The 18,604-nt window shown below is 41.5% G+C and overlaps 1 protein-coding gene across 1 annotated transcript in view; it reads right to left on the reverse strand.

Moving 5' to 3' along the window:
* Nucleotides 1-18,604, reverse strand: part of LOC138246216 (germ cell-specific gene 1-like protein) — a 68,060-nt gene that overhangs the window by 17,877 nt on the left and 31,579 nt on the right. The window contains exons 3-4 of the mRNA XM_069200605.1: nucleotides 12,653-12,805; nucleotides 3,036-3,147 (exon numbers count right to left, since the gene is read on the reverse strand). Of these exons, the coding sequence (XP_069056706.1) occupies nucleotides 3,036-3,147; nucleotides 12,653-12,805 (265 nt within the window). The remainder of the gene's footprint in view (nucleotides 1-3,035; nucleotides 3,148-12,652; nucleotides 12,806-18,604) is intronic.

Genomic DNA, 18,604 nt, shown 5'->3' on the forward strand with positions numbered 1-18,604 from the left:
TGCTTAGATTAGCATATCATCAATGAATCATATGGTATGTGTCTACATGACAGTGAGGATTAGGTTTCTCTTTTTATAGGTCCTGATGAATCGCAAATAGATCCTTATGACTACTAGAGCAAGAAACATGTTGGCCAGTTTGTAATAGGGAGTGTAGGGATTAACAACACTTGACCCTGTGAGCCAATCCTTAGAGTAGGGGTACATTACACACGACTAGACATACTTGGAGGGGAATTGGGTCATTGTACTTAACTTCCCCCACCTTAGTTGTTTTTAACCTTGACAGGGGCTCCATTTTCATAAGAAAGGTCATTCCTCTGGATCCCCCTAGTCAATTTTAACAGTTTTTTCACCAATCCCACATCATTGCACTCACCACTGGCAAATATTTCTAAAAGATCTCCGGCAAAGAGCCCCCTCGAGGGGCCTGTCAAGCATTGCAGTGCTGGTCTGACCAGGAGCAAAGCACAAAGATGAAGCATGTCACCGAAAGGTGAGTGAGGGCTCTTGTTCCGAGTATTTAATGCTTGTAGGGACCAGTTGACTTCTCCCCGAACTGGTAGTGAGAATCTGCATTTCCTGTGGAACTGTGCATTCTTCTTTTTTGTTTTAAGTGTCCCTAACACATTCCTTCCAGCCCCTTTCCTAATGTAATTACTGGGGCTCCCATCTGGCTGGGAAAGCAGAAAATGGGGGCAGACTAGTTTCCGTCCCAAGTGGCTTTCCCTCTTTCGAAAACCAGTTTGGCCAATCTACCCCTATCCTGCTCTCTCATCTGCTGCAACAGCAGATGCTTTCTTTGTTTAAGCCCAGGCCGTTTCACACCTCATTAAGGTAGCTTGGCTCAGGCTGCCAGAGACTGACCAATGAGAAAATGGTACTACAGGTCTGATTTTGGTAACTTTTTAGAAAGAGATCTAAAACTCTTTCTCTGTACTAGTTATAATAAATCCAACCTTGGCAAGTTGTTGGATTTATTCTAACTTTGAATTTGATATCAAACTTGACATATTTAGCTATTTTCTAGTGGAAATGAGACTTTAATATTTTTTAATAAAGTCTCCCAGTGTTAGCCTATTGAGCTAATGTACTACAATGGAGAAAACAAATTTGGCTGTTTTTCCCTCACCAAGGATAATAAAACATATTTTATAAAGTCTCTGCTTATATTTACATTGCACCCAACCCTTGGGGCACGTAACGCAGACCTTAGGGGTGACCTATATGTAAAAATAAGGTCGTTTAGGACTTTGGAAGTACTTTTGATTCCAAAGTCGAATTTGGGGTTAGCTTTATTTTAAAAGCAGCCTGCAAGGTAGGCATGCTTTTACAATGACACCAGAGGCCACGGCAGGGCACCCGCCGATGCCCTGACTACACTGGGTTCCCTAAGCCTACATGCCCTACCATATACTAGGGACTTATAGGTAGGTTGTCAGAGCCAATTAAAATATGGCTAATTTACATATACCATTTTAAACAGAGCACTGGCACTGGGGCTGATTAGTAGTCCCCAGGGCACACTTAGGGTAAAAAATCCCCAGTATCAGGTAAAAAGGGGGACAAAAAGTGAAGAGGGCTTCTTCAATCAGCCCAGTTTTTCACAATGCTAAAACTTTGAATGGCAAAATATCCTATGCATAAGACTGAATGGAAATGGCTACATTAAATGGGCCCTTGGATAACACTTTGTATTGTACTTGCCTCCAAAATTAAAATTGTAGGCATAGAATCTTTACAAATCTTTACAAACATAGTTATCAAATAAGATGTTCAAGTTATCTAGAACCCTCCTAAGGAATCTTGGAGGTACAATAACTCACAAGTTCCAATACTTCTGAACCCCTCATCTCCCTGTTCTCCAAAACATGTAAGAACTTACCAAATTAGTTTTTTATAAACGTAGCAAGCACGAACAACCAGAAAAACCCAGATTATACCTATTGATTTCATTCCACTTTTCTCCTGTATTGTTTTCCAGACCTTTAATCAGCACTAATTTTGCAAAAAAAGAGGGCTACAATTCGGATGTCTTGCTTGCCAGGTCATCAGTCAATCTTAGATAATTGCATTTGAATACTTCAGAGCTGCAGTAGCACCTCCCTTGGTGATGAAAGCTCATGTTGAGCTGACTGATTTTTCTTGACAAATTCACAATTCCTATTTGAAACATTTACAAAAAGCTGCCTGCTTCAGCTTCAAACATGTTCAGAAAATCCCAGTCTTTCTCATCTGCTACATGGTGGCTTTTGTCCCTGACACAGTACTGAACTGATGGTCCTATCTTTATTTTTGATCACAGAATAGATTTGAATTATAAAGGCACCCAATCCCTGATTTTGTTAGATCTTTGAAACCACTGATCATCTAATGTTACTTCCGACAGTGAAGGGTAAAGCTTGGCATACATGGGATTACCCTAGCATGTGTTTCATTAATTTTCACCAGCAGGTCCCAAAATACTTCTCTTCCCCTTTTTGTATCCAAGTCACAACTTGTGTTGCGGGGGGTTTGCCGGGGTTTGCCATCTCACCACTGTTTTATATGAGAGTCTTACATGCTAATGTCTGGTACAGTGAATAGATTGCCCTGTGTAGACCACACTCGCACAGTCGTCTGGATGAGAAGATGCTGAAAAACCTTTACGGAAGTACTGACCACTAACATATTTTAAAAGTCACCCACTGTTTCTAAGTTTAACCTAGCCAACTCTGACATCCCATATTGTAAAGAATGTTAGTACTGAGGTCCTGCTTTCACCTTCAGTTGTCAAATTGTTGAAGTTTTCAAGAACGGTTTATTTTACATCATGCAACTTTTAAACTCAATATGCACCAATACAGTTTTAGCACTAAAATACTACCAGTTTGTATATGCTACTCTTTAAAACACCTAGTAGCATAACGTAACATAACAAAAACTCAAAACTTCCATAGTACTGGGTCTAGACTCTATAAGCATACAAAGAATATCTGTCTTTGCTCTGATAGTGGAACTACTCTATTACAACTGTGACACCTTTTATAACTTACCCAAAGGACCAACCGTAATACCAGGTCTGAGGTCTCCAGTCTTTTGGGCCGAGGTTAACAGTAACCTGGAACACCGTCATATACATCATATGAGCCACCATGCCTAAAAGCCCTGGCGGAAAGACAGATAGAGAATGGAAAAAGAAAGAAAATATATAATGTCAAACTCAGCAGTTATACTCCATCCATCATAGTGTGTCAACAGACCATTCTTTAATGTACTGATTTTGGGCTACTGTGGCTGTCCCTAATTGTCCAAGTTCTCCTATCAAAATTCAGTGAGAATCAAATTACCCATCAATGATGACAAATGGTGATGATGTGATTGACAGATCTAATCCACAGTTTCATTTTATGCTGAGATGCTGGGACATCATTTTCTCATGACATGGCTGACTTTAAGTATATACTCCCAAATGCACTTTATAAATAGCATGTGTATAGTTCACAAAGCTATTTGCACCAGAGTACACACATGCACAGACACAAACTCACCTTTTTCACTACAAACCTTTTTAACTGAATTACCATTTTAATGGTACTCACCTATGACCAAACTCAAGTGAATCTGTTCTGGAGGTCAGCACTTCTGGTCAACACTCTCTCACCTGTGCAACTTCCAAATTTGCACATAATACCTATAACAAACCAATTACCTCTTCTTCCAAACCTTCAATCATCCCCTTCTTTCCACTCTTGCTTCCCTTCATCTCAGTGCCACTGACAAGTCATCTCACTACTTCTCTACACATCTCCAGCAGCTGATTTCCAGAATATAGTTTAATGAAATTGTGCCTGCTGTCATTGTACACACCTGTGTGAGTCACCAATATGTAGATGTAATATACTTGGAAGAAAGCAGAAGCAGAGGTTGTAAATGTCCCTCAATAGAGAGTGAATGAGAGAGATAACATGAATAAATTCCAACGAGGAGGCGGAAAGTGCTTTATGCTCATTACAGTGTCTATTCTTTACCCTTCACTCAAGGCGCTATATCCACTCTTACTAAATACAGCAGAAGTGTTGGCAGTAAAGGTTAAAAGGGACATAGATTGAGAAGGAATTACAGAATGTCTGTTTCACTTTTTCTGCTCAGTCACCGTGGATCTTTAACCTTTATCTGTACCCTGTTTTTACTGATGTTAGGGTTCTATGCGCTGTGACACTGCCAATATGTGCCAATATGTGCCACATCCCATGTGTTCTGCCCCTAAAAGGGTACTGTAAAATTGGTTTCAACCAATTTATTTATTTACCTTTCTCCTAAAGGCCACTGTAACTTGGTGCAGAAATTGAACCAGTGGCATGGAAGTTAAAAGTATATAAGGGTTGTAGTGTGTATTTACATCACCCAAATATGGAACAACATGTATGTGTTCAGGGAGTACCATTGCGCTCAGGCTAGTCTGAAGTTTAAAAGCACTAGAATGACAGGGAAAGGAGCCTTGCCATGTGGGAAAATAATATTTTATACATTAGTTAAGTCAGCTCTAACACGTGCCATGTACGCCCACAGTGCATAATATATAAAAATGTGTCATACTTTACATTGCTTGTGGACAGTTGTTTACTGTGAGAACATATTATACCCAGTTTCCGGTGTGTGTGTAAACTACCTTTTTCAGTTACAGCCTAAATTGTATTCAAACCCTTAGTTTCTCTTTTCAACTGGGGAAATGATAGAAAAATCACGACAAGTTAGTTTCAAAGTGTAATTCGATGGTGTACATTGATCTTTTATTACTGTAATCGCGAAGTAACTTAAAAAAATTAGTTTAGAATCAGTTTACCTCATAGCCCTGTTCCAGAGGTCCTATACAAATTCCTGGCTGGGAGTTAACAACTTTGCTTACAGAGGACAATGCCTTGGCTTCTAACACAGAAAGGTAGGGGTGCAACTTGCTACTTAACAACATTTAGCTATAAGAGAGGAAGACAGTAACAATTTGCAGAACAACGGACAGCCTAATACATCTTCTTTTGACTCCGTGATGCCATGTTCCGCAGGCAGAAATTTCTCTCATTCATTCCCAGAACAATCCTAGACTTTGGCTCCAACCCCAGCAAGAAGGGACACCAGTGTGGACCCTAACAGAAGGGAGGGCACCTCACTTGACTAGGGGAACGGAATAGGGGAGTGGCTAGGGAAGGACCAGGCCCGCCAGACTGCTGAAGGGAACAACTGTTTTGTAATTTAAGACTTTCTTGGAATTTGTTCACTAAAGCAAAGAGGAAGTACTGAAAAAGGCGTAGATAGTTCAAGGAAGTAGTCAGGATTGGGTGTAGGAAATTTTCTATTCAAGGGTTAGTGTGCTAGTGTGCAGGATACAACTGCCACCTTACCACCAACCTTCAGACTATTCCCTTACCTGGGAAGTTAAACATCTTGAAGAAAGAATATCCTCCTGGAACAAAATGACTCCTGACTCCTGCAGCTACCCAGGGACAGGACCTGCTCTCCAAGGATCGAGTGACTGTAATTTTGCTACACAGAAAATGGAGAATAATTCTTAACTCCAAGAGGCCCCAGCTGACCACAGAGGTCTGAGCCCCGCAGTAGCTCTTGCTGGAAAGAGGCCTTGAGCCTGGAAGACTGCCCTGAGGACAAGAGGGCTTCAGGAGTCCCCAGGGGGAGCTTTTACGAGAGGTGGAGGAAATTGGGACATAGTCATTTTCCACCAATGAAGGAGCAGAACAAAGTACTGGCTCTTCAACAAGGAGGGAGCATATGCGGCGGGTAAGATATCCAGGTTCAGCACACTTAGATTTTGATGTGTAGAAAAGGGCTGTAGTGGGACTTCGTAATAGCATTATTCATCCTTGTGTAACCCTGCCTGGCTACAGCTACGGCTTTCTTGTCCTGCTAGTGGCTTTCCAGACCCTAAAAAGTGATAACGTCTGAAGGTAAAAGCCTGGGCTGGGCGAGGTGGCAAATCTATCTCAGCATCAAAGTACTTCAATGGCTAGAAAATCCAGCTTTGTCCTGCATTGAGTTTTGTTGCAAACGGCTTCAGCAGAAACTTGATGGTGATGCATCTGACTTCTAATGACCCTCATGTGATTCAGCCTTGGACCTTGCCCTGTTGGAAGACTTTGAGAACAGAAAAGTAGACTTTAAACAATTGTTATCCATCATTGGTCTGAAATTGTGCCCAGGTCCCAGTGAGCTGCAAATGCACACTTGAATCTGTTTTGGTGGGGTTTTTTTTCTTTAAAATTTTAAAAACTGATGTCTCCAGTTCTTCCTACCTAGTTATCATTTTGGTGTCTTTGTATTCCTACATTTGCTGATATTTTTTGGGTTGGGAATGTTATTGTATTGTTTTCTTGAGTTTAAAATTGTTGGTACTGCTTGCACCTCCCAAAAGAAAAAGTAACTTTATGACATCTTGAAAAGTGCTGGGCAACGCTCTATTTAAGCTGCCACAGTATGAATTATTCCACATATAACTAAAACTATTCAGCATAGGATATTCCCAGATACGTCAAGCTTATGGCTGAGATACCCCCAGTGATGCTGTCAATATAGGGAATTTAAGTATAAATTATACATTAGCCGTCCTATGTATTTTACAAGCCCAAAGGGGAATTGCCCTTCTCTGGTGAAGTGGTGGCAGAGGGATTAAACACACTTAAATCCATACCAACCCCAAAACTGGTGATGAAAGTAATCAATGGAGAGAAATGGTTAGGAAGTTGTAGTGCCCCCAGAGATACATTCCCCATAAATAGAGAATGGGTTTGTGGCCACAGCAGTGATGAAATTCTTGTTCACTGAATTTTATGTTGATTGTGTTCTGAAGCCAATTGACGCTGATAGCTGAACTAGTGGCCCCACAATACTAGTTCTGAGCATCCGGTCTACTTTGTCAGTTTGAAATGATAGCATATGTTAGAAGATACAGTAGGAGTGCAAGCCCTTTATATAGACCTGTGATGCTGTAAAGAATATGCACAACAGTCGAAGCCTCACTTCCTTGGTTTCCTGAGGCAAAATTAACATGGGCTCTCAGAAATAAGACATAAATACATAGTGCTTTCACTTGTAAATCAATGCTAGAGTTAACACATACAAAATGAGTTTGCTTCTTCATAAAGGAGTAGTGTTTCAACTCAGACAGCTACGTCTGTGAGCTTTAGTGTGACATGGAGATATGACCACATATGTGTTAGAATACTGATGGAGCTATCATAAGGGCCCCAGATTAAGTGATGGTGGCCCTTCAGAGGGCCAGGGGGCAAAAAGGGGCTATTGGGCCCAACCATGGGGCGCTGAGGCCTTTCACAACTGACAAGTTGGGCCCGACCTACTATGGATCCTGACCAACTATGTGAATTACCCCTTCAGCACTTGACTCTCAGGAATAGTGTGGTCCGAGCAGTCTAAAGCTCTCTCGGGTGGGTAGGCTGTGGATACAATGGGGGTGAACACATGCTCACCACTCCACAAAATACTATTTTTTTTTTATAAAAGAAGTATTTTATTTTACCTCCAGCAACACAAAAGGAAATACAACATTCACAAACTACACAGTCCTCCTGAGGTCAGGGCTCTAGTGTTTCGTAGGCAGTTCCCTGTGTCCTACTCCCTCCTCGCGCTAGTGCTCATGGGTATTCCTGATTAACTTTCGGCTACATCCAAGGTAAGCCCCAGTAGAAGTCAGAGTCTCAAGAGTCATTCCAACTCTGAATCAAAGCTGAAAGTGTTCCAGCGCTGCAGCGCTGTCTAGTAGACAAGGGTTCCCCAGGGTTGACTGACCCGAACTCAGTCTTACTTGCACCTGCAGGATCGGAGTGTCTGAAGCTCCTGAGCATGCCCCCCTCTGCATTTGCTGAAGGAGCAAAGGCTGGTTAAAGTAAGTTCACTACATGGCCAAAGTGGGCTGCACTCAACGATCCCCGAACTCCTGAATTGCGGTCACGCTCCTCCACTGACCACCATTTCCTTGCTGCTCCTCCTGCCAGGGTAAATGTATAGTCTGTCCTACAGTAGGGGAATTGATTATCGAAAGCTTCTGATGATAATCCCTTGTCCCAGTGTAGGTATGTAGGGGTTGCCATGGTGGCCTCACTCCTTTGGCGACGTTTTTAATCAGATCACACTTCTTGTTAGTTCCAGTGGTCCCCTTTGGTCACTGTATCTCTACTGAACACAGGCACTGACCCTATCAGCACAGCAGTTGCCTGCATGGCAGCGCCTCCTGGCATACAGAGTTGGTGACTCTTCACTGTGCAAAGGCTATGACCACCTCCACCTTGCAATCTGTCCATTGTGGCCTCTTCTGGCATAAAGGGTCACTGATCGCTCACTGCACATGGGCTCCAGCCTGATCGATGCATCAGTACACACAGCTCATTTCACTGTGGCTCTCCTCTGGTATACAGGGATCGTCAAATTTGTCCTGCACAGGACAAAGCCCGATCTGTGGAGCAGCTGTTTCCTCATGCCTCACTAAGGGAATTTACTCAACAGGATTCCCTACTGGACCTTGCTTTCTCCAGTATTCTCCTCTACCTTACAGGGCACAGTGGTCTTGAAAAACAGGTAGGTGCTGCAGGCTCCAGGGCAGGTGGTCATGGATTTCCTGGGTAATGTTCCCTCACTCAGTAGGGAAACCAGCAGGTCTTGGGACGCAGTCCTGGCCACAGGCAGAAGCTTTTTCTTGCACAAGCCGACTTCCTCTTCTTATTGTCCATTTCCAGACACCAAATGTGATTTAGGGTCTTTCGTCTTTGAAGTTTGTTGGTGGGGTTGCTTCCTTTTGAAATGCCCACTCCTTTTTCCTCTCTTCCTCCTGAACGCAGCCTGTCACAGAAGGAGCAACACCAAAGTTGATAGCTCCATCTTTTTTCTGAGATGTGCCTAGGCCACTTCCTTTTGACCTCTCTCTGAATCAAAGAGCACCCTTTGCAGTGTATGGGGGAAACCTGGATCTTCCTTCTCCAGTGTCTCCCACCTAGCTCACACAGTTGCAGCAATAACCAAATCTGTCTGAGGGGATTTCAGTACCTCCTTTCCTTATGTTTCAATAGGCAGCCTTGGGGCCTCGAAAATGGAACTCATAGCCTGCCATGTATTTACCATTGACGGGCACACATACACACAGTAGAAGCATTTAACATGCCTGCACAGCACTGCGCTGCATCCGTCATACACTGTATCACACAAAGGACTACATACACCCAGCACATGCACTTACCGTGCACACACTACACAGTATGGCATTATGCGTGTATTGTACCTTTCCTAAGCACACTTAAGCCCAGTGGCGATACAATAGTAAGGTGCCGCACAACACTCCACATCAAACCGATGCAGGCCAAGAGGTGAATTGAGCACACAGCAGCGGAACTTTGAACAAGTGAGCCTGAAGGCCTCTTTCCAGGGACACAAGTTAAAGAGGACCAGTTCACACCTTCTGATTCCTACACCCTATGCTGCTCCTGGTAAAGGTAGTACCCTCTGACCACTATGAAGGTAGCACTTTTTGGGCAGCCCTCCCTGTCCAACAAGGCCACAATCTGTCCAGGCTATGTCATGGTCCACATGCATGATCCATGTTTGCCTCTGATGACAAAAATCAGCATTAGGGATCCAGATATCAGTACAGTCAGGCAGTCAGGGCATGGCTGCACATCCTTTAACATGTGGAGAATGTTTACATCCCAACAGATGGTGGAACTGATGCTCAGGGTACCAGTAACTCTGTGGGTGTGGATTTACTCCGGGTGACACAATGAACCCTGAGGTTCCTCTGATAGATAAGGAATTACTGGGAGAATTAGTAATTCTAAATCTGATTCCCCCAGAGATAACTAATCTTCCTCCTGGCTTTTACCACAAATTTCCCTCGGTGAAACGTATTGGTTGCAGATTTATTGTGGACCTTTTACTTCTATTAGGACAGGTAACACTCATTACTGGCCCAATAATATTAAAGGGCAATTCTTTTATGAAGCCTTATCTCTATGGTAACAACCATTGTATATATCAAAATCTTACCTACATAGGATTTTATTAATTTGAATAGCTGAAAACTGGGTATACGTATATAAAATTGTCCTAAATTGGACAATCTTGATCTAGAAACATGCCAATACAGTACCATTTGGATTTCCTATCCACATTTAACAGCAGAACTAAATTGTAGTGTCTTACTTACACTTCCATCATTTTACAGCATTTTGTCGACATCTCAGCGATTACTGACTGATGGCTGTTTAACCTTGAGGAGATCACCATATATATTTGAGATGAAGAAACTAGTGTACTGAGCAGAGTTTACTGCAGATGAGTGTCGCTTTAGACCTGCAGATGTGTTTCCCCTATAGACCACAAGCACTTACGTGGACATGGAGATGTACTACATACAGTGCCCTGGGGGAGCAGAGGGCATATATTGCCGTTTTCGGCACCCCCAAGGCACTATTGTTAACACATTCTCTATAGAAGGCCTGTATTTGCTTGTGCGACCGCTTTCTGTGATCCTGATAGTGGTGCCGCTATCTTAAGAGTGTGTACCCTCATTTGCATGGGGATGCTGTTCCATGCAAATGAGAGAAACATTTTGCCTCAGCACCTGCATCTTATTATATACCCAGGCACAGTGACAAAGAGACCGACAGTAGGCTTACTGCGAGCCACAAGAAAGGTGGTGCACAGTCAGTGCGCCCCCGGACCCCCTAGACATTCCCCTGAGGGCGGGTTCAGTCACTCACTGCACCTACCTGCAGACCTCAGTTCCTCCTTGGAAGTGCAGGCTAATGGACTGACCCAAGGCACGTGCGTATTGCAGCTGTTCGGGGTGCAGTGCATTATCAGTCACAGGACACAATGTTCCTGTTTGCACCCGGCGCACCTTGTTAAAGGTGGGCCACTACACAGACCGGAGCGGTGCACCCTTAACATAATGTGGCCTCCTGGGTACAGGTGAAATATATAGTACTGAGCACAGTATTAGTTAACCCGAATTCTTGTTAGACCTAGTGACACTTTATATACATCATTTTGAGAGCTTGTTGTTTAAGAAACCTGCTGTGGAAGTGTATTTGAAGTGCGCGCGCACACAGCAATGCTTCAGTGCCTTCAGTGTGGCCACTGTGGCACGGGCACCCCCAATTACCTTGTGGCGATCTCTAAATATGCTAGGGCAACGGAGAACATCCCTCCGATGACCTGGCGCAAAGGCGTATAGCCCGCCAAATCTTAAATAAGATTATACCTTGAAAGAAAAATGCCGAAGATTCACATAACGAACAATGTGACTTCCCAAAATAAGGTAGAAGCTTCTAATGAAAGAAGCAGCAGGCAGTGGTGTGGGGCAAATTCCCTGAACTGCGACACAGAATTTGGTACAGTGTGACCCCCTCAAAATGTTGATAGTTCTCTTCCTAATTCTTCAAAACATCAAGAACTCCTGTTCACAGGAGCAACAAAGTGTAATCAATTGCCACGTACAATTGAACATCCGATCTTAAATATGAACCAGAAGTAGGAGAGCGCCTGGAAACACGAAGGAACTGCAAACAAGAAAGCATGAAACATGCCCAACAATTACAACATTGTGAAGATAATAATATTGTCAGAAAATAACATCTGCTGCAGGTGCATTATAAAATAAGCAGTCCAGGTTAACATTCCCCTTTGCCCTTCCCAAGGCGGAACTGCATCTTCAAGGGCCTGTACTGCCACCACCTCATGAGCCACAGGCCTGGCTTTATTTGCTCCAGCCAGTAGCGCTCCCCCTACCTCTGTGATGAATGAGTACACAGTCACATCTCTGAAATACTAAGATGCTGCTCTATCAAAGTATCAATGAAAGGCAGATGAAGTGGACTTCTTAGGCATGCGCCGTTAGTGACGTGGGAAATCTGGTCTGCCTCAAGCTCTTTATGATGGTGGTTCCACAACACTGTCAAGGAACAGACAACAGGCATCAAAATGCTAATTTTCAGTGAGGCTTGCCTACTTTTTTTTGCTCTGAATAGGCATATTAACGCCAAATGATTCTGCTAAAATACTCTTTTTTAAATTGTCTTGTTGACAAAAGTGCATGTTCATTAGTTTATGTTGCTTTAAATAGACATAGCTACACCCAATACTCAATCGCAACAACACTTTATAGGTTGCCTTGTTGTCATAAGTACAAGTTTATTCATTTATCCCATGAGTAACCCAGCTGGCAGTTTAAGCCTGGTCACTCTCAAGAGATTGTTTAAGTACCACAAGTGACGTTTCCACAAGCTTCCACATCTCATCCTAGAACCTCTCCGGTGCCCTATGCAGGCTTTACCACTACAAACTCCATGATGATGCATATGGTACTCGCATAGTGCATAATTAACACATGATGGTGAGTCAAAGGAGGAAGGATGAAGGAAGTTAAGGAGTCAATATGTCTTGTCGGGAGCCATAAAATGATCAGTATAAAGGGGGTTGGGATGCCTGTACTGACAATGTTCAGAGTTGAAAGATGAGGTAGCAAACTATGGAGCGAGAAGACCCACAAGGAAAACAATGACAGGACCTACTCTATCATTTACTCTGGTTGACCCGCCACCCCCTTATTGGAGCAACATGAACTTGTTAAAGGTTATTCAGGATTATGGCTCCGTACCTGCAAGGACAGAAATCACTGCAGCGAAGGCATTAATCTTCAGCGCTCTGATAAAGTTACTAGAGCAGGCCAGCTCCAGGCACATCAGCAGGAACCCCAGGCTTAGCAAACTGATGAAGAGGAATTCAGACACAACGGACATCCACAGAAGCCCTGTAATGACACAATGCAAATGGATTACTTTATTAAAGCACAAACATATACACCTTAAGCACTCTAAAAAGTTAAATACCTCAAGCCCCAATCATTGCATAGCTTTGGACTACTGATGTCCACTTTGTTAGTATACAGAAGACACACTAAATCAAATGAAAGACCTAAGAACATAGCGACATGTTTTTAGTTTCACTTACCGCCAAGTTCTGGATGGCAGTGTGTGAAATTAAAAACATTGCCTCTTTAAATAAGGTGAGCTGATAAATTACCAAACCGCGATGGCCCTTCCTCCGTCAGGCTGTCGGGGAGTATGTAAATGGCGGAGACAGAGTAGTCTGTGTCACTGACATACTTAAGTTCTGCCCAGCTCTAAATGAGGTGGGCTCAACTTTAGTTTGACAGAGAGGATACGACGTTGTTGTTCCAACAGAGTACCCTCTCTGCCAAACTCTAAATCAGGCACTTTGTGTGTGTCACGGGAATGGTACTACCTTTAGAAGAGTTTACCACAGGTGGAGCAATTTTTGTGAGTAGTTACACTACTGAGCATGGCACTCCCTCATTAATAATGTTTCAAGGCTGCTAAAACAAATACAGGGTGAGTATGGAGCTGCTCCTGCTATTGATTTAGGGATGAAATGCACAGGCAATTTTGAAACTCTTTCTACAATATTGCTCAGTCATGTTCAAGAAGAAGTAGTGGTCCTGCCAGTACAATAGCGCTTGGTTGCTGTTCCTGCTTCCCAAACTTATTTCTGAAACAAACAACGGTGTTAGCAGGTATACTTTAGGGTCTGGAGCCACAAAACCTCAACACAAAGAACAATGATTCTGAGGGTTTCATTAAGGAAAAGTCTGCACCCAAGACTGAGAAAAGTCACAAGCCTATGCAGAAAGCCAGGATAAACCCTCCACCGCAGAATTCCACTACAGGTGGATATAGTCTGTGGGACCGTGATAAAATTAAGACGCCTAATCATCATCAGTATTCTGATAACAGTTTTTTGCTTTCTTTGCAGGACTCTAGTGACAGTAAATGACAGCAAAGAGTAGATGGACTGACTATTGCAGAAAAAATCAATATATAAAAAAAAAAAATAATGTCAAACAGCAAAGTGAGAGTCAACACCAAAGGTTGAGGTTAGTGTGAAGAGAGAAGAGAAAGGTTCAGCGTCAAAAGCTAATTTTAACGAAAGAGAATGCCTCCGAAATTGTGCACACTTCTGCAGAACACTACTTGGGTGATAGCACTTCTAGACAGCGCAATAGAAGTGGCAATAGATCACTAGACTCTCAAACAGCATCTGGTAGTGGCTCCATCAACAGAATACATACAGCTTGAAACACCAAATAGACACATACACTCTCCAGATAGGGTCACTGATGTAGAAATACAAATTGAAGAGGGTATTTTGTGCGAAATTAAAGACTTGTTCTGGTCTCATTTGTCAACGCCTGTGACATCATCATCATCAAATACTTTATTTGGTTCAATAAATAAACCATAAAAGACATCAAATATATACATTAAAAAATTCTCAAATGTACAATAAATAACAATGTTAATAAGAATTTCGGATACCAAAGGCAGCATATATATAATCTAAAAGAGCATGTAATATTTCTTCATTTCCCAAGTTATATAAATAGGTAAAAGCAAGATAGCTGGATCTAATATCCTTGGATTAAAAAACTGGACGTAAAAACCTTCTTCTAGGTGCCTTATAAAAAGTACAAAAAAGAACAAAGTGCAATTTGCTTTGGGGTGTTTTGCCATCACAGGGGCATAGAGGAAGTTTCTTAAACAAAGTACCACGGGTGGGAAATGCCACTAGGGAGTGTATGGTGTTCAAGCGCAGCCTAGTAAGGAAAAATCGATGTCGTTCGGAGGTAATGATATCCAAATATAACATAAGGTGTAGTTGCTGTGGCAACAACTTCTTGTGGACCCTATCTATGGCCATATTTGATCTTGGATCATGTATTGAATGCCAATATATTTTCTTAAATCTAATAATATCCCAACCCGCTAAAGAGTTGGGGGCAAGAAAATATTCCCCTGCCTCAAGATGAGATAAAGTAGAATGTACATATCTGAGTCAAGGTATGTCCATCAATCGTAATAATGAAAGACAGTCCTGAATCACTAATCTGGACAGATGGGCTTCAGGATTTGTCCAAATTTTTAACCAAAGCGATATTGGTTGGTGTTTTATATAATCAGATATGTCCCTCAAGCCTAGTTCTTTATGGCAAAACATTACAGAAGTAGATTGTAGGACTGTTAATAATCTTCTTAGAAACTTGTTCTCAACTATCTGAAGATTTAAGCAGTCAGCGTAACCCCACACTCCTGCTCCAAATGTTGCAATAGAAGAGTATTTACTTTTTAAAATAGTCAAAATCTCTTTGACTGGTTTATGCCCCAGCTTTTTAGAGAATCTAAAAAGAGCATCAACGGCTCTTTGAAATTGCATTACACGAACACTTACTAGAAATTTCCAGTTAAAATCTACGTCAATGGGGATCCCCAAATAAGTATCATTTAAAACCTTAAGTATTTCTACACCTTCAAGGGCAAATGTTTTGCTTTTAGCTAATTTTAGGCCGCTCTTCATAACACATTACTTTGTTCTATTAGTTTTAAGACTGAGGTTTCCCATAGACGTATTAAAAGTATTTAATAAAATCCGAAGACCATTTGCTGTCCTTTAAATGAGTACAACATCATCCGCCTAAAGGAGAACGGGGATATGGATGATGACCTTGAAATGAGGAAGTAAGAACTCAGGAAAAAATATGCATGCGAGCGGACCTTAAAACAAGCTCTTGCATTGTCTCAAAACAAAACTGATGGGACAAAGGTTTTGTATCACATATGATTCCTATAAGGAGTGAACCCCAAGTTCAAGCTCAGTATCCATTATGGTCAGAAGCTAAGCGGAACATAAAGGTCAACAGTGAACAATTACAATTTTAAGAAATAATAGTGCCTTATCATTCTATCATGGGTGCCCCTCTTTTTCTAGTATTAAAACATGGTAACTTATATAGGGTATTATTAGATTATAGGAATTTAAATGCACACTCACTCACACATTCTGTTCAGAACGCTCACAGCACTAGACTGAAGACTAAACTAGTTAGAAGAAAATACAAAACAATGTTAGCTATTTCCAATTTATTCCTTAGTCAAATATAGTGCTTGAATTCCAGCATCTAACTATGGGGTATAAGAACAGCCGTAGGCTCTTTGCAGTAAAAATAATGAAGATCTTACAAGTAGAACCAGATGCATTACCATACATTGATGACATACATATACTTTGCAGATGATGTCTTGACTGAACACCTCAAGGATGGATAGAACAGTGGCACTGTTGACCGATTTAATAAATATAAAAGTTTACATCTTAGTGTGATCTTTCTTAGATATGTATTATCTGTTGAGAATAAAGGATTAGCTCTTTACTTCCTACAGAAATGTACCTCTTTACAACCTCCAAAGACTTTGAGAAAGTTATAAGCCCTGGAGGGGTTTTTGAACTTTGAAAGGGTTTACTTGCCTCACTATGCTGAATGAGTTAAGCTTTTACATAAATTACTCACTCCTACATTTTCTGAAAAGAATTGGCTGAAAACACAAACAGCTGTCCTGCGTGGAGTGCAAGTAGATATGTTAAAGACTAAATACTTACAGACGCAGGAGAACAAGACCAACCTAGTAATTAGGGTTGTTCTTAGCACTTCAGGCTTCACATATATAGTTTACAATGGGGGGCAGATGACCTCCATAACATACAAATACCACTTCTATTCCAGTGCGGTCCTGTTGAGAAAATCTTTACAGCAGTTCAGAAAGCCATAAAGAAGGAGTATACTCTGACACAGGAAAAACAAATAATCATAATTTCCCATACCTACATAGGAAACAACGACTAAAGGCAGTATTCCCAGTGTGCATGATCTATACACACATTTGTTGGGTGCAGCGGGTCATGTCTTTAAATGCTACTGATGGAAACTTTTAATACCATACAAATCACAATTATTTTCCAATGCAGAGGAGCAATTTGCTCCTATTGAGAAAATTCTTACTGCAGTTTAGATAGACATAAAGAAGCACCCTCTCGCACAGGGAAAACAAATAATCATAATTTCCCCCTACTTACATTGGATGTAGCTTCTAAAGGCATTATTCATAGTGTGCATGCTCTACAGACATCTTCATTGGGTACAGTGGGCTGCATCTTTAATTGCTACTGATGTCAAATTTGAAAATGATCCTACACTTAAGACTCAAAAATGTGTATAGTACACACAGAATATTCCACAAAAAAACAAACATTTTTTCCATACATGAGTACACATGTTCTACGCCTATAGCTCTGCACATTCTGTGGTTGGAACTAAACAAAACTATTCTGCTGCTTGTGCTGTAGTACAAACCCTTAAGGTAGCTGCTATAACTCGATCTCAAACGAAAATTGATGCAGATATAATGGCAATACAGCAACATTGAAAGGCAAAAACCCTCCTGATGTTTCCCCTCTAAATATTCCTATAGTTGTACGAAGGATAACACTCCTATGGCTTTATACCTGGGATTAGGGCTATGCATATACCTAATAAGGGAGATACATTCGATTTAAACAGGAAAGCCCATTAGGGAATACATTTGGTTCATGTTTGTAGAAGTGCCATAGTAGCAAAGATAATTCGAATCGTATGCACAACAATGTGAACAGACAAGTCTTGGGACTGTTGTATATACCACCTGCTCTAGTTTGTGTGTCAGAAGACACACTCATTATGATCCTGCCACCTCTTCTTAGTGCCAAAAAAATTGAAAGGTGTCAACAGCATCAGAAAGTACTATGTTGCCAGTTCTGTTCAGCAGACCTCAGCTGTCTCCAAAGTCCCTCCAGATCAGACAAGTACGTCCCCTCTTTTTTAGGAGTTACCCCAAGAAGAGTACAGCATACTGAAATCATTGGTGCCATTCCGGCAACTGATAAACCTGCTGTGTCTCTAGCTTTATACCTGGTACCAACTAATCAAGTAATGAATTAGGCAATATGGCACAAACACCATCTTCAGCAAGTGAACCTGGTGAACATGCTACTGTTATATCAACCATACCGACTTCTGAAACCACAACTTATTATGAACCACCAAAACAAACTATTTCAATTGACATAATACCACTGCAAGAAACTGCACTTAAAGAAATTGACTCTGATCCAGAATTTGAGACTGATAAAATGCAAGAAAGCAGAGAAATAGGTATTTCTTCAATTGGCAGATGCTACAAATGGCTTCTTGCATGTTGCTGGTTCCATGACAGACATTCATCTGCAGTAGCCTTACATCTGGATTGCCACTGCAATTATTGTATTGTATTGTATTGTAACTGTATTTATATAGCGCTTACTACCCCTGACGAGGCGTCAAAGCGCTTTTTGGCGAGTAGCACGCTACTCAGGAACACAAAAGAAATTAGTTTTATTTTTCCTCATGTGGATTATAATGCTGATTATAATTTTGTTATTGATAGATGGGAACGTTATCCCTGAGAAGCCAATTCTGTCTCCTGTGATTCAGGAATTGCAACTGCATTCCTCTACATACAGAACAAAAAAGGAATTATAATTTTGTTAACATCACTGCGTATCTTGTGCTTGATGGTATAATTTTGGAAAGAGTTCCTTTATGAAATGTTTGGTTCTACAGGAATGATTCAGGTTCCATGTGTTTTAAAACATTGTTTGGATAACATTATCACACGCTTAAATG

This window comes from Pleurodeles waltl, chromosome 7 (assembly GCF_031143425.1).
Source record: "Pleurodeles waltl isolate 20211129_DDA chromosome 7, aPleWal1.hap1.20221129, whole genome shotgun sequence".
NCBI lineage: Eukaryota > Metazoa > Chordata > Amphibia > Caudata > Salamandridae > Pleurodeles > Pleurodeles waltl.